The sequence below is a fragment of the Petaurus breviceps genome, unplaced genomic scaffold (assembly GCF_028583685.1).
Source record: "Petaurus breviceps papuanus isolate PSGF00001 unplaced genomic scaffold, PetGlider_PUasm1.0 673, whole genome shotgun sequence".
Lineage (NCBI taxonomy): Eukaryota > Metazoa > Chordata > Mammalia > Diprotodontia > Petauridae > Petaurus > Petaurus breviceps.
This window is the reverse complement of record NW_027186448.1, coordinates 1922494-1938544: the sequence shown is the minus strand read 5'-3', so window position 1 is coordinate 1938544 and position 16051 is coordinate 1922494. Positions and strand designations below refer to the sequence as shown.

The following is a 16051-nucleotide window of genomic DNA, read 5'->3' as shown; positions in this document are numbered from 1 at the left end:
TCGAGTCTCTTGATGATTCCTCTGGTTTGGTTGTGGGCATATAGGGCTGAAGCCAGATACCAGGAATAAGAGGGCCTTCTTTCATTACCTTTTCCACAAACCTTGTTATTTTCATTCAATGTTCCCATCAATTCAGGGCAGGATTAGAAGAAAAGAGGGAGCTAGGGAGGGGCTGATATGAGCTTAAGAGAGAAGGTAGGATCTGAATTGGCTGAGGGCAGGGGTAAAGGGTCAAAGAATGAAGGAGATAGATTCCATCTACCACCACACAGAACCATGGCTGTTAGTTGTTACTAAGCAACCTCTCCCTTCCTGAGCCACCTCCCCATCCCCTGTATCTTCTGGCTAAGGACCAGTGATCTACAGCTTAGCAGAGTAGGCTGTCAACTGAAGTTTTGGGGCCCCTTTAACTGACTTTCCAAAATAGTCACTTATTGCAAGGTCCTGTAAGCCAGATTAGGAGGATCTGGAAACAAGAGTCCAGTGTCTAAGCAGAAAAATTTCCTTTCCTGCTTTTGGGTTTTTCCCATAGATATTGCCTGAGGATTGCTGTAGCCCCTGAGCAGCAGCAATCATGAGTCTGGGAATCATGGAAGAGGAAGACCTGGCAGAGTACTTCCGCTTGCAGTATGGGGAACGACTGCTGGAGTTGCTAATGTAAGTCACAGGCAAACCTGGCCAACCTTCAATATCCCTGGTTCTTCACACCTCATCACCTCTAAGACAGCCTCCTAGGCATTCCCAGGAGGCAGTCTGTGGTAGTAGAACGAACCCTAGAGCACAAGTCAGGAGACACTCTAGTCCTGTCTCTCCACTGATTATCTGTATAGTAATTCCCTCTCTCTTGAGTATCAGATTTCTTATCTGTAAAATAAAAGTAAAACCTGCCCATGTGGGCACTTTCTCTCCCCTCTCCCAGTTCTCTTTAAAAAATTTTTTTTTTATATTTTGAACTTAACCATTATCAATAAAACAAACATTTTTATATACAAATAAGAAAGATTGTGAAGTTGTAAACTTCTGTTACATACAATCTGTTTTTCAAAAGCATATATACATTTAACAAGGTAGTAATGAAATTGTTCTGTTTGTGTTCCATTGTGAATGTCTTTTTGTCTCCTTTTGTGTATTTTTAAATGTTTTATTATTTCTATTTTTTCTTTCTTTTGTTTTTGTACCCCTCTCACTATCTACTAACCCCCTTTCCATCTCATAATAAGTATGGAGTCCAGCAAGAGGAATAAACATATGGGCCATGCCTGAAAATGTGTCTTACCCTGCTTCTCTTTGCCAAGAAGGGGGGAAGTCTCATCATCAAACTTCTGAAGTCATAAGACTAGTCACTGGGATTAGTAGTGTTCTGAAGTCTTTCAAGGTTGTTTTTCTTTACATCATTGTAGTCACAACTCTGCTTGGTTCTGATCATCTCACTCTGTACCAGTTCATACAAATCTTTCCTGGTGGGTATAAAGCATTTTGTTACGGTGAAAAAAAGATCAACCCCCCCCCACAGCAATATAAATGTTATTGTAACTCCTTGCCCCCTTCACACCTACAACTGTAATCTCTTCTCTGTCTCTTTCTCTGTGTCTCTATTGTCTGTCTGTCTGTCTCTCTCTCTCTCTCACACACACACACACACACACACAGACACACACACATCACTCTCTGCTCTTTCCCCTGCCCCATTTCTTTGGCTGATTTAGTGGGAAGGATAAGGATGACTGACCCTTACCACAAGAGTGAGGGTAGGGGCAGCTAGGTAGCACAGTGAATAGAGCACCGGCCCTGGAGTCAGGAGGACCTGAGTTAAAATCTGACCTTAGGCACTTAACACTACTAGCTGTGTGACCTTGGGCAAGTCACTTAACCCCAATTACCCTGCCTTCCCCCCTCCAAAAAGCAAAAAAAAAAAAAAAGGAGTGAGGGTATCTGACTCTCAGAATTACTACCCCATTCAGGACTTCCCAGTTATCCTACAGTATATATTACTTAGTGGCCACAGGCCCTCCAGATGCAGTCATAGTTTTTCTGATACCTTTGCAACAGGAAGTTCCCATCAACAGAGGAGCAGTCACCATCTCCATCCATCCGGCTCCTAGAGAAAAAGAAAGAAGCCAAAGTGATGCATCAAGCCATGGAGGAAAAAAAGGAGGTGAGGGGATGCCAAAGAGGGGACATAGTGACGAGTCATGAGAACAAGAGAAAGAAGCAGTGTGAGGAGAAGGCAAAGGGCCAATGCATAGTAAAGAGTGCTATAATCTCTGTGTGTGTATGTGTGTGCATGTGTGTGTAGAAAGGAATGTAGAAGGGAAATGAGGAAGCTTTCTTGAAAGGGGCCTAGATTCCACTGACAATGGGAGACAGAAGCCCTCAACTATGGGAGTCTTGGCCTGTTCACTTTCATGGAAGAAGAGTAGGGAGCCTACCTTTTTGCCCCCTTCAATCCCCATCCCCACCCAGATTACAGGCAAATCCTGTGACTTCAGATTGATCCTGGTTTAGGGGCTCCCCACTCAAGGGTAGGGAATTGGTAGCAGTCTAAGGCTATACAAGGAGACAATTGCTGAATCTTCAAGGATTGTGTGGGACATAGAACCCTAGAGAACACTCAATTGCATACAGCGATGAGACCCAAGCAGTAAGTTCTGTTGCCTTTTTTTATATGCTCTTGTAGACATTTAAAAGAAGAATGGAGGCCCTGAATATGCGCTGGGAGGAACTTGGGGCCAAGGAGGCACAACTAAAGGCTCACATAAAGAAGTTTGAACAGTTTATACAGGTATGGATAAGAATCTAAGCAGCTACAATCCCCTTACTCCACACTTACTCATTATCACCTCAACCCTCTGCCCAAAAACCTTGTACCTCTAGAATAAAGCATCTGCCTCCTGAACCTGCAATTCAGAGCCATTCACCATCTGACTCCAGCTTACTTTTCTAGGTTTATTTCACAATACAGACTTTAAATGAATTCTGTTCCAAACAGACTGATCTACTACTATCAGTTCTCATCTTAACCTTTTAAAACTGAGTTCCTTTGCTCACGTGGTCCCCCATGTCTGGAATGAACTCTCTCCTACAGCCTCTATCTGTTGAAGTCCTGTTTTTGTCAAGGCTCAGCTCAGGTACCATCTTCTATAAAAACTTCTCTGGCCACAACCCAGGTAAAAGCCAACCTTTCAAATTTTCCCTAACACTATGGTGGTACCTCTCCCAAACACTTAGTACATTTGTGATATAGTTATTTCTGTACACATTTCTTTCCCCATACTAGAGTTTATGTTTCATGAGGGCAAAGAGTGTGTCTTTTCATCTTTGTATCTGTACGATCTAACATAGTGTCTTTTATAAAGTAGGCCCTTAGCAAACATTTCAACAAATAATTATTGAGTAGCTGAGTATAAGTATTGAGTGTGGATAAGGTCCTGTGCTAGGTAGGCATTGTAGGGGTTACAGCAAAGAACAGGACACTCTTCTTCTAGAAGTTTATAGTTTAATTGGGAAGAGAGGACACAAACAGATATAATACATACAAGGTGGTATAGAAAACACATAAGGGGCACAGAGAGTGTCATAAGGAAGGTGTTAACAAGAAGGAAAAGATCTCTTCTGTGTTCTTCTTGCTATCTGACAACACATGTACAATCTGTAGCTGCTTCATCTGACTCAGTCACCACAAAGTCTGCCTATCTATGGTCCACTTCTGTTTCTTTCCATGACCTGTCCTCTGTTCATCACAACCATCTGTTTTTTTAGCACTTTTCCTGAAATAATCCTGTGGAGTCTGCTCTGTTCACATTATTATCCCTAATGCAGAGAGAAGAAAATTGAACTTGAGAGACTCTAAGTGACTTAAGAACAAATTATTTCAAATCACTTTCTCCTCAGTAAAATAGAGGATTGGACTAAATGGTATACTTATCAAATCTGCAGATGAGACAAAGCTAGGAGTGAAAGTCAGTACACTGGATGACAAATAAAGGAATTAGGATCTAAAGACATGTTGACAAGCTAGAAAGTCACATGGTGCATTGGAAAGAGTGAGATTTGAAGTAGGAGGAGTCAGAAGACCCCTGTTCAAATCCTGCTGCTTACTCCTTATATGACCACAGGAGAGTCTCAGCCCATTTTAGGGGTTAGGTTTCTCATCTGTAAAATGAAGAGGTTGGCTTCTAATGTCCTTAAGTCTATGATCTGAATATAATCCTCCTCTCAGGATCAACGAAGATTGGAGATCTGTCAGTTAGATAGAAGATTCATCTGATTTCTTCTGGTTCTAGGAGAGTTGATAGAGTTTTCTCCAGTTGGGGGAGACAGAGATTTTGATTTTGAAATTAGACTATGGTGGTGGTAGAAAATTCATTGAGGGCCAAGACTTTTCATTTGCATTCTTAAGCCATAGGCCAAGTGAGCCCTCTGACCAGAGCTAAAGGAACCCTAAGGGCCAGATGCATTGTTATACAGAAAAAGGACAGTAGATAAACATGGTTCTTAGTAGCCATTAGACCAGAAGAACAGCTGCCTATCAATACTCTTTGTAACTCCTCCAGTGTGATGCTGGATGGGAGATCTGCTCCTTCCTACATGCCTTCATCGATTCCTTGCTGTTCCTTGTCCCAGCAGAGTACAGCGTGAGGAGGAGGAAAGGAAACCCTTTCTAGCTGCAGACTGAGTGGTGGACATTTAGATCTGATAGCTCTTGAAGCTTCACTTTTGGTTTTCTTTTTGTTTGAAACTGTATTGAAACTTTTTATAGTTTGGAAACTGTATTGATAGTTATTGAATTCGTGCCAGTTCTATTTGAATGCATACAAAGAAACTGGAATTGAGAGGGGGCGGATCCAGAAGGGAAGGAGATTTAGTTTCGTAAACTCAGTTTGAATTCTGCCAGTGTAAATCGGCTGGAGTTTTGGTGCCACACAATTAATAGAAATGAGAGTTTATTTGAAATGGGATGGGAGGGTTAAAGAAAATAATCCCTGGAAAGATACTCCTAGTAAATTCAAGGCAGTATGACCACAGGAAGTGGGTGAGCAACCTGAAGTAAGTAGTGTTTTTTTGTTTTGTTTTGTTTCAATATGTTTCTCTAGAATTAAGTGTATACTGTTTGAAAGGAAAGCCATACCCCAGAAGAGGAGTGAGTTGTCAGGGAAGCTTAGTCCACGTCTTCAAAAAAAGGTGGGAATGAATTCCTTAGGTTTGTGCAGATAGGGCTCCAGGCTCAGAATTGATGGATAGGTTGGCCTGCCTGGTTCATTAATGCCATTTCATGGTTTTACTATGACCTGTGTTCGTGTGCTCCTTGGAGTAATGTTGCCATTTCTCACTAACTGCCAAGGTGGTGTATCGGGTCATCTCCTGGACTCTGGTGTACGTTTGCGCTCATGGGTAGTAGGCCTATTTTGTCTTTGTACCTGCAGCACCTAACACATTGCATGGAACATAGTGGGCAGCTAATAAATCCTTGTTGAATGATGGCAGAGGATGCTAAGAATCAAACCGTTTTCAGGTCATTTAGAAACATTGATTTACTGGTTAAGTACTCAGAATTTGAGATTATTATCCAGTAATCAATGATGACCTTATTTTGAAGAAATTATTTATAACAATCTTTCTAGACTTGGCTATAAAAGAAAACAGACAATACAAGAAAGTTGTATTCACAGGGCAAATAAAGGAGTTGGTAGAATTGGTTTTTAACACATATTCAAAGGAACATAATTTTGTGGGTTATTTAGTTATCTCTTATTATAGTGCTCATTGTGAACAAAAAGCAAAAAGTCTCCCATGTAAATAATTGTAGTTTATGTTGTAGTGGATAGGGAGATAGAGGAATTTTATGTAAAACTCATTAAAATCCTCCAATGAAAGTATTTTCAATGCAAAGGTAATATAGGGAAGTATCGTCAAAAAAAATTTGCCATAAGATTGAACCATTAGAGAAGTTAAAGGTAAATGAGAGAGGTTAAAGATTTGTAGATGATATTGAAACCTGACACCAATATATTAAGAATACTTTTTTCAAGAAAAGAATTAGAAGGCACTAAATAGATATGACACATACCAGATAAAACCACAATAATATCTTATCAGAAAGGAGATTTATGGTTTCAAATATGGGAGTCATTTCCAAATTAACTGTCTGTGTACAATCAGACCATTATTTGTAAGAGCAAAGATCAAAATCAATATCTAATGAGGATGAATAATAAAAATGAGAAGATCTGGTATGAAGTTCAGGCAACTTCAAAACTGACTTATCTAAACAAATTATTGATGCAAAAAGTGGGAAAAAGACAAAAGAACAAACATTGATACACATAGCAGTTTCTTAATGAAATTTAATCAGTTTAAGTCAGTTACCACAAGAAGATGATAATAATCTAGAAACTGCCTCAGATAACAGATACTTTTAATTTCTTTGCCAGGATGAAAGACAAAGCAACCACAGGCAACACTGGTTTAGAATATAAGTTCATTTGTAAAATCTTATAGGAGGATGGAGGGATGTGATCAGTAGCACCTCAAAAAACAGAAAAAAAGGATAGAGAAGAAAATGTTTATAGAAAGATCGGTAAGAGAATGAATTTACTAAAGAACAACAGAACAGACAAACTGAAAGGCTCTGCCAAGATTTCTACAACCAACTATTTTTTTTTTCAGTAAATGATACCAGAACCATCATATTTGCACTTTTATCACAATATTTGATGGTCACGTTTTCTACTTGGCTTGTATTAGGTAGAAATGATACTACAGAGAACACTGACAGCATGAGAAGCTGGAATAGCTCAAGCATATGCAGAAGTTTATGCTGGAAGTGACACCATTTTCAGGTCATTGAAGTATTGATGATCTTGAGAATTTGAAAAATAGGATGACAAAGACTTGGGGAAAAATCATAAACCTCATTATGGAGAAAAAGCAATTGAGAAAGCATCATTAAATATTGAACCCTATGCTTATCCATCTCTATAGAATGCAGGGCACCCTTGGCAAGAGTTTGAGAAAGGATCAGGGAGATTTTCAAAAAAGTTTTTGTGGTCACACAAAGTGTAGAGAATACAAGATCTCACTGTACTTAATCTTGTTTGTTAATTCTAAGAATTCATTTTATTCTGCCTCAAAGGTACAACTCTAAAAAAATTTCTTCCTTGCCTGTGTCAAAATATACAAGAGTCCTTGTTAAATTCCACAACATAATTTTTTCCAACACCTTTTAAAAAATATTAAATGAAACATAAAATCAAAAGTCATATGCTAATGGTGCTAGCCTTTGTCACTCAAGGTGTCTAATGCAGAGTTCAAAAGACAGAAGTATTACCTATATAGATAATGAAATCTTCCAGATGCTCCTATTATATATATATATATACATAAAATTATAGATTATATTTTACCTCAAGCCTCAGAATGCTGTAGAGCCACAATCATTCAAAATTCAAAATTACCTGCATGACCTTTTGCAACTCTTTGGGACCAAATAATGCAGGAAAAAACAAAGGACAAAAATTGCCTATTGTCCAAACTATAATATGCGTTTGGATGAATAAACCATTAGGCCCACAGTATATATGTATGTTTATTGCTCATTACAGATAGAAAAAAAAAGCTGAACAATAGTGACCCACAAGGTTCTTTCTACAATAAATGTCTGCTTCTTCATATCCACATTCTCTTTTGGAGTTAAAATTAGTTAAAATGGGGCAGCTAGGTGGTGCAGTGGATAGAGCACTGGCCCTGGAGTCAGAAGACCAGAGTTCAAATCTGGTCTCAGATATTTCACACTTAGTAGCTGTGTGACCCTGGACAAGTCACTTAACCCCAATTGCCTCACAAAAAACACAGTAGATAAAAAGCCAAGAAGACTTAAGTCCAAGTACTACCTCTTTCACCTATTGACTGTGTGACCCTAAGTAAGTGATTAAACTCTCAGAGATCCCAGCAACTTCCTAAGGCTAATTGCAGAACAGATACTAGTTACACCGTGGAGAGAAGCATAACAGGAAAGTACAGTAAACTAGACATGTAGTTGATATTCTCGTAATGTCAGGATGGACCCCCAGAGCAGGATTTATAGAAGAATGTAGCTAAGAGATTTACAGAACAAAAAGGCTCAACTTGGTTGTTATTTGCACCATGAGAACTTACTCACTGATGAACTTACATATCTGTTGAAGTACAGAAATAGTATGCAAATTGATTTATTTGAAAGAAACATACTGGGCCACTTAGAATTCAGCCTTAAGGTTGAATCATGTTCTATTCTTGCCGAAAATAAACCAGACATTTTATAAGCATCCTTCTTTCTGCTTGTACTTGACCTGAAAGAAAAGATGGTGGTAGGACCAAGGTAGATTGGGTGGAGATACAGCCATTGAGTACAGTGGAGAGGATTTGGAGTCTAAAGATCTGGATTAAAATCTCAGCTATTTTACTTACAACCTATGTGACCTTTTGCAACTCATTTAACCTTTTTGGGGCTCATCTATAAAAAGAGAGGACTAGACTCAATGACCTTTAAGAAGACTCCATGGTCTCTAAGATCACTTCCAGCTCTCAATCTATGATCTTATGATCCACAGACCATGATTATAGGAGTAAGGAGGTGGCAAAGCAACACTGTCTTAAGCAATGCACAGTCCATCCTCCCCCAAAATGTGGACCCCAGAGTGATGACCCCATTCACCTTGGGTTATATAGTGGAGAAGGGCAGGGAAGCGGTATCCATTATCTGACGAATGTTCCTGGTCAGAGCACTAATGTGTTTTCTTCTCATGCCCATTTCCATCCAAGCAACCTCACTCTGAGAAAATACCTCTACAACCTTTGAGGCTACTGGTCTCTTTCTTCCTTCATTTCTTCAAAGTCCAAGCAATATTTCTGAAATGTAAGGGAGGAAGCAGCCTGTGTCTAAAACAATGTCAGAGCTGAAAAAGACTTCAGAGATCTTAGAGTTGGCTGCCTTCTCTTACTTTACAGAGGAAAAAACTGAGGCGAAGAGAAAGTTACTTGTCCAAGGTCACATAGTCAGTAGATAGCAAACCCAATACTTAGATTCAGGTCTATCAATTGTTTCCTATATTTTTTTTCCATGATCGCCCAGTCTTTCCTGTCTATCCCTAATGTGACAGGCATTTTTCCCACAGGAATTTCCCAAACTACTTAGTAACATAACACCCCCCACACACATTTACATTTTACATCATCATGTCTAACCAATCTGGGGCCCCTCAATCCATAGCAATTTGGAACATGATCACTGCCCCTCTTTGTGCCTGTTTTTCTCTTTTGTGAAATGAAAGGTTTGAACTAAGTGATCTCTAAATAATTCTAAACCTCCTTGCCAGCTCTAAAATCCTAAGATCCTAAGGAAGTTGCTATAATCTCTCAAACTTCCTATACCGCAGATTTCCCCATTTTAAACAGAACAAATTTACCTGAATGTTTTTAAGGTGTTCTGCAAAATCCAGATGATGGCCTTGGCAGTGTTGTAGGAAGGACCTAAGAAGTAGCTGTCCCCAAGGGAAAACAGTCTTCTATAGATAAATGGTCCCACTCTAGCCCTGGCTGGGCAAAAAAGTAAATCTCATGGAGGAATTTTAGTACCAGAGATCCACTCCTTACAATGTAAACCACAGAAATCTTCTTAGGATTCAAATTCAATGTCATGAATTCTCCATCCTTGGAGGTATTCAAGGAAAGGCTGGGGTACTACCTGTCAGGGGTAAGCTATAGAAAACAAAGACCACTTATATCAAGCAGAAAGCTGGCCTAGCTGACCCAAAGAGGTGCCTTCCAGTTCTAATAGTCTAATAACCCCCACACTATGCCCCTTGCTAGGCCGGTCACAGGAGCAAAGCTGCTTGACCCTATGCCCTATCTACTCCCCACATATCCTTCTGGGGCCTTCCTCTAGGAAAATGACCAGAAAAGAATTCGAGCTCTGAAGAAAGCCAGCAAAGAGAGAGAATTGAAGAGACTTCGGGTGAAAGAACTGGCTAGGGCTAAGCAAGAGATGGCTGCCCTGAGACAGGAGCATCAGAGAGTCAATGCCAAATTGCAGGACTACTCTATATTCCAAAAGTACTTGGAGAAGGTAGTGGAAAACTCTGAGGTAAGTGAGCTAATTTAGCAACTCCTCAGGTTGGAGTCGATCTTTCCTTCCATCTGATCAGCCTTTCACAGTGGAGGACAGTGCCCAGTCCTGAGGTCAGATGTCCCCAAGACTATGAGTACCTCTGGCTTCTTACTGTCTCAGGTCAGAGTATCCCCACCTTTATTTTCAGTAACTTAAGTTATTCCTTAAGACCTTCTATGGGCCTTCAAGATGCAGGGGAATTTAAGATGGAGATAAAGGCAGAATTTGACTGGTAGGATGGTAAGAGTTTTAACTCCTTGGGGGAAAAATTTTGAAGCATACATCCCCATTATATACATATTTATTTAATTACTTGTTGCTTATATATCACATGTGCATGTATTTCTCATATATTAAGAACATTATAGAACATATCCCAAAATAATGTTTTAAAGGATGCATAGGGAGTCGGAACTCTGACGTTGGAGACTACTGAATTATAATATAAGTAACCTTTCTCCCTAAAAAAAAAAAAAGCTAAGGTTTTTTAAAAATTATAATCTAAAAGTAAGCCAATAAATTTTTAAAATTAAAAAAATTATAATCTATGCTCTTACTTTATAAAAATGAGATCTGGGGGAAAAGCACTGCCTAATCTCAGATCAATATGGCACTAAATACTAGAAAGCCTCTATCTTACCCCACCCCCAGTTCCTTTTCCCCAAAGTATTTTTTCCTCTAAAATTTCTCCTTAGCTCCCAAAATTCTCAATAAGCATCATATTCAAAGAATGTCTGTTCTGAATAGGCCCTTAAAAGTCACCTGTTTTAATCAGAGGTCCAGAGAGAGTTATGGACTTGCCCAAAGTAATAGAGCTAATGAGTGGCAAAGCTCGGATTGAGAATTCAGTCTCCTGACTCTAGGACCAACAAGAACCTTATATTATGTATAAGGTCAATGGGAAAGGGGAAGGGATATAGACTGACTCTAATTCTAAAATCCTATGACAGGGGCAGCTAGGTGGTACAGTGAATAGAGCACCAGTCCTGAAGTCAGTAGGACCTGAGTTCAAATCTGGCCTCAGACACTTAACAATTACTAGCCCTGTGACCTTGGGCAAATCACGTGACACCAATTGCCCTCCAAAAAAAGCAAAAAAAAAAGTTAAAATCCTATGACAGAAGCAGAAACAGAGCCAGAGTATTTCCTGAGCATTTACTATATGCCAGGCACTTTGCATAGAACTGAGAGTACAAATGCAAGCAAACAATACAATTCCTCTGCTTAAGAAGTTTCCTTTCTAATAGGAAAAAGAGAATACACTACCACACAATAAGGGAAGCTGAACTGGGGGGGAGGCATACCCTTGTAGAGGCATGGTTTGGATCAGGTGGCTCAGAAATAAGGTTGGGGCCTGGTTCCTGGCAAGATAAGGTGAGAAATGGACTTGGGATTAGTAACCCCTCGGTTCCAAGAGCCTGGAACCTCTCATCCTGAAAATGAGAGTAGGGGTAGGGACGGAGATGAAGATGATGGCCAGAGTGCAAGTTGGTATATCCTTGTACCTGAGGGTACCCAGCCTGGAACCTTCAGGCTGAGATGACTGAGGGTTCTCCTTTTCTTTTTCCCCTCAAGTTAATCACACACCTGATTACTGAGTTGGGCCCATCTTAGAAGGCTCCATCAACACAGAAGGGCCACCAATTAGGTTATCATACTCTTTCAGTGTATGTACAAATCCAGATTCTCCTTATCCTCCTCTCTCTTCTACCTCACTCACACTCTCTCCCACTATTTCAATAGTGTAGTATTATCTTTGTATTACAGAGTAAGAAACTGAGGCTGAGAGTGAAATAACTACTCAGGGTCATATAGCTAGTCACCATCGGTACCAAATTTTGATTTTCTGACTCTGTCTCCCTCACCTCCACTGTGCATCCCTGTTAACACTGTCATACTAGGCTATTTCTACTTTTTAGAACTAGTGAGAATGAGTGTTAGTGAGGTAAAGAAGAAAAGAAGGTAAGAAGGAGAATTCGGATTTATACATACATTGAAAATGTACGATAGCATAACCTGTGACCCTTCTGCATTGATCGGAGCCTTCTAGTGTGGGAACAACTCACTACTCAAGCAGGGGAATGATTAGCTTGTGAGAAAAAAAAAAAAGAGAACCCTCAGTCCTCTCAACTTAAAGCCTCCAGGGTAGGCCCAGCTAACCACCAGGCAGGGACATGATTAAGCTGGTGGGAAAAAAAAAGAGAACCTTGAGCCCTTAGTCCTCCCAGCTTAGAGGTACCAAGCTGGATACCCTCAGTGACTCAAATATGGGAACAGATAGAATAAGAGGCACATTTTCAGGGTAAGGTGATATCACCACCATGTTTCTCCTTAATCCAAATGGGTTGGGTCTGCCACATTTATTGTTGTTAATCCTTCGTTCTTGAAGAGGACCAACAGATACTTCTGGAAGGTAACGACCCCTATTCCCTTCCAACCCGATATAGTTTGAGGAAATTCATGAGGTTATTGGACGCTACAAGACACTTGTGAGCATGCACCATGACCTGATGCAGTCAGCCCAAGAGGGGCAGGAGAAAATTGACAAGGCCAAGGCCCGGCTTACACGCTATGTGGAAGAAAAGGATGATGAGGTCTTACAGCACAACAATGAACTTGCCAGGCTGCAGATGCGGTATGACCGTGCCCGTAGTGATGTCATCATTTGGGTAAGAAGTCCTTCATGTCATAGGATTATCATAGCCAAAAGAGAGCTCAGAGATCATCTCATTTTATAAATGAGGAAATTGAGACCCACAGGAGAGAAGTAAGACCCAACATCACATAGTTATTACGTAGAAGAGCTTGGATTTGAACCCAGATCTTTCAGTTCTAAGTTCATTGCCCTTTCCATTATACTACACTACTCAGGAAGGTGGTGTCTCCCACCCTTTTGGGTGCCAACATCGTGATGACCCCACTATCAGGAACCTTGTACTTTTGAATTTGGCCCACTCAAGGTTAGAACATAATAATTCCAACTTCCAGTGAGAAGAAACATACAAATCCTCCTTCTGCTCTCAGTAGAATCAGGTAATGGTGGCAACTCTTGGCCTGATGTAAGCCTTTGTACCTCCTGGCCTTGACCTTCCCCACACTGACAAAAAGTGTAATAGTGGAGTGAATGAGGGGGATGAAGTCATTCACCTCCTTGCTTTTGGGCAGAGCTGAATCCCAGACAGAATGAGGTATTTCCCAAGGAGCATAAAATAGCCCAAAGAGATTTACTGAGTCCAGGTTGCTTCCTGACCTACCTGGTTGCGGTAGTGAGTGATCCAAGAGTTAGACAAGTCCTGCTTCCTCCTGGCGTCTTCAGTATTCATTGGTCTACCTTCCTCACTACCCCTCTTCCCTCTCCACTTCCAGGAATCTCGATGGGCACATATTCAGAATACAGCTGCCAAAAAAACCCTTCTGTTGGGCACCATCAAGATGGCGACCCTGAACCTCTTCCAAATTGTGAGCAAGCAACTAAAGGAGACCACCACACAGGTGCGGGTGGAGGATACCCACAAGCAGCTGGACCTGGTAGGAGGACAAGGACAGCCCTTTACAGGGCATCAGGGGTTTCTGATGATAGGGTCATGGGACGTCATTATGCTACAAGAACCAGGCCTCGTCATGGACATTAGGAATAATCCAAAGTTCCAAATTCAGTAGTCCTGGATGAGAGCAGGAAAGGGTGGGCATTTGTGGCACCATGACAAGCACACTTTTACTGCTTCCTACCTGCTTATAAAACCCCTTAATTCAGGATGGCATTGATTGTGTCTAAGTCCACATTCAACCCAACTCATAGCGCTTCTACAGCCTGGGATTTCTGGTCACAGGCTTCCAGAAACAATCTCTGTTGTACCTGTCAGAGCTAAATACAAATCTACATATTTATGATCTGATCCAGAAAAAAGCAATTATCAACGTCCCTCTCTTTTTTGCTGGCCTGGGCATGATGGGTGTGGAACATTGCATATATACTGTCAGACTCAGTTATACTTTTAAAATAAAGACTAATTTTTCTCACAAAATCATAATCACAAAATCAGAGCTGGAAGAGGCCCAAAACATAAAGTTTTATTTGGAGTAAAGACCTTTGGCTTTTATCAGAAGTGTAAGTAAATGCAAATGTCAAGTGAGAATCTACCTTTCTAGGATAGAAAGTTAATCCTTATAAAGTACTGAATTAGTCTCTCAAAGCTTCAATCATTTTGACTGACAACTATTCTCTTTGTTTTGTTTTGTTTTGTGTTTGGAGGGGGGAAGGCAGGGCAATTGGGGTTAAGTGACTTGCCCAAGGTCACAAAGCTAGCTAAGTGTCAAGTGTCTGAGGCCGAATTTGAACTCAGGTCCTCTTGACTCCAGGGCTGGTGCTCTATTCACTGCTCTATTCACCTAGCTGCCCCTGACAATTATTCTAATAAGTAAAATAGGAGACATTTTGTGCATTTGCTTGTGACAACTATTTTGGCTCCTTTTATTTTGCCATCTTCCTGTATGTAGTTTAGCTGTGTTTTGAACAACTGACTATACTAGTCATAACCATTTAAGTAACTATTATTGTATTATTGTCATTGTAATTTTATCCTTTCACTAATCCTTTCCGTGCTGCTCATTCAACTAAGGGGGAGTTGGGATATTTTGAAGCAGTGGGACCTACATCTCTCCTCTCAAAGATTTTAGACCTAAGCACTAATTAGAACCAGAGGACCTGACATTAATTAGTTAGAACCAGACAACATGACTAACTAACTAATTAGAACCTAAAGAAACTTCATTTCTTCTAGGCCATGGGCAGATGATCCATGTGGGATTGAAGCAGCTTTGTATGGGTAGGTGTTTCATAACAGAGAAACCTGTGACAGGCCAAAAAACTTATTCTTTCTGTCCCTTGTTTTGTCAGATCCAGGAGTTCATCCAGGACCTGTCAGATATCTGGGCAGAGGTTAAGAAGAAGGATCCATCACTAAGCCAGCCGAACATCTCATATAAGGCATAGAAAAGGAAGCAATAGTTCCCAACTCTTCTGGATCAGTATATTATAGTGCTCTCAGCATTTCAATGGTAACCCCACCTTTCCACTAAATGATAACCATCCCTCCCTCAGACACCCACTAAATGTGATTCCAAGAGACATTAAATTCTAAACTGACACAATTTTCATTTTTTCGTTGGCAGTTTCTCCATTGTAGGAGGGTGGATGGGAGGGACTGGGACTTCCCAAAGATGGGAAGGTTGGGCATGTATGCCCTAGATTTTAGGGGGGAAAATATTTCAAAAAGACCAGAAGCAAGATAGAAAAAGCCCCATGGCCTGAGGTTCTAAGAAGGAAAAATAGCTCAAGAGAGATGGGAAGCTTCCCAACATGAAATATTTAGAATACAATCACATATTATTTCTGTGAGGAGGAAAAAGCAGAGGAATCAAAGGAAACCAATGTAGCTGCACAAGAGCAGCTACTTTGAGCTCAAATAGATTCAAAACTATCTGAATAAAAGAGGACAGACAAGAGCAAATAATCAAGAACAAATAAAGTAGGTAAGAAAGACCCAGATCTGTTAAGGATAGTCTCAGAAGAGCCTAAAGGTCAGAATGAGCAGAAGCATCTGAGAGGTATGAGGTTATTAGAGCCTGTGCTACAGTGGTGGTGATATCAGAGGAAAGGATGGGGCATATTCCAGAGATGTTGCAGTGGTTGAGATATGGGAGGGTGAGAGATAGGAGTTGAAGATGACTAGTAGGTTGTGAGCCTGAGGGACTGGGAGAATGGTGTTGCCCTCCACAGTAACAAGGAAGGTAGGAGGGAAGGAGAATTAGGGGGAAAAATAATTAAATCTGGTTTTGGACATATTGAGTTTAAGATGTCTACCAGATACCTAGCTCAAGATGTCTGAAATGAAGTTTAAGATATGA

General features: G+C 40.5%; 1 protein-coding gene across 1 annotated transcript; it reads left to right on the top strand.

The window, feature by feature from the left end:
* Positions 1-522: 522 nt before the first annotated feature.
* On the top strand, positions 523-15316 carry CCDC42 (coiled-coil domain containing 42). Its single transcript, XM_069103997.1, has 7 exons — positions 523-657; positions 2050-2155; positions 2678-2782; positions 9923-10120; positions 12592-12813; positions 13511-13672; positions 15042-15316. Exons 1-7 carry the CDS (start codon positions 575-577, stop codon positions 15135-15137), a joined length of 972 nt encoding a protein of 323 aa, XP_068960098.1. The 5' UTR covers positions 523-574; the 3' UTR covers positions 15138-15316.
* The last annotated feature ends 735 nt before the right edge of the window (positions 15317-16051 follow it).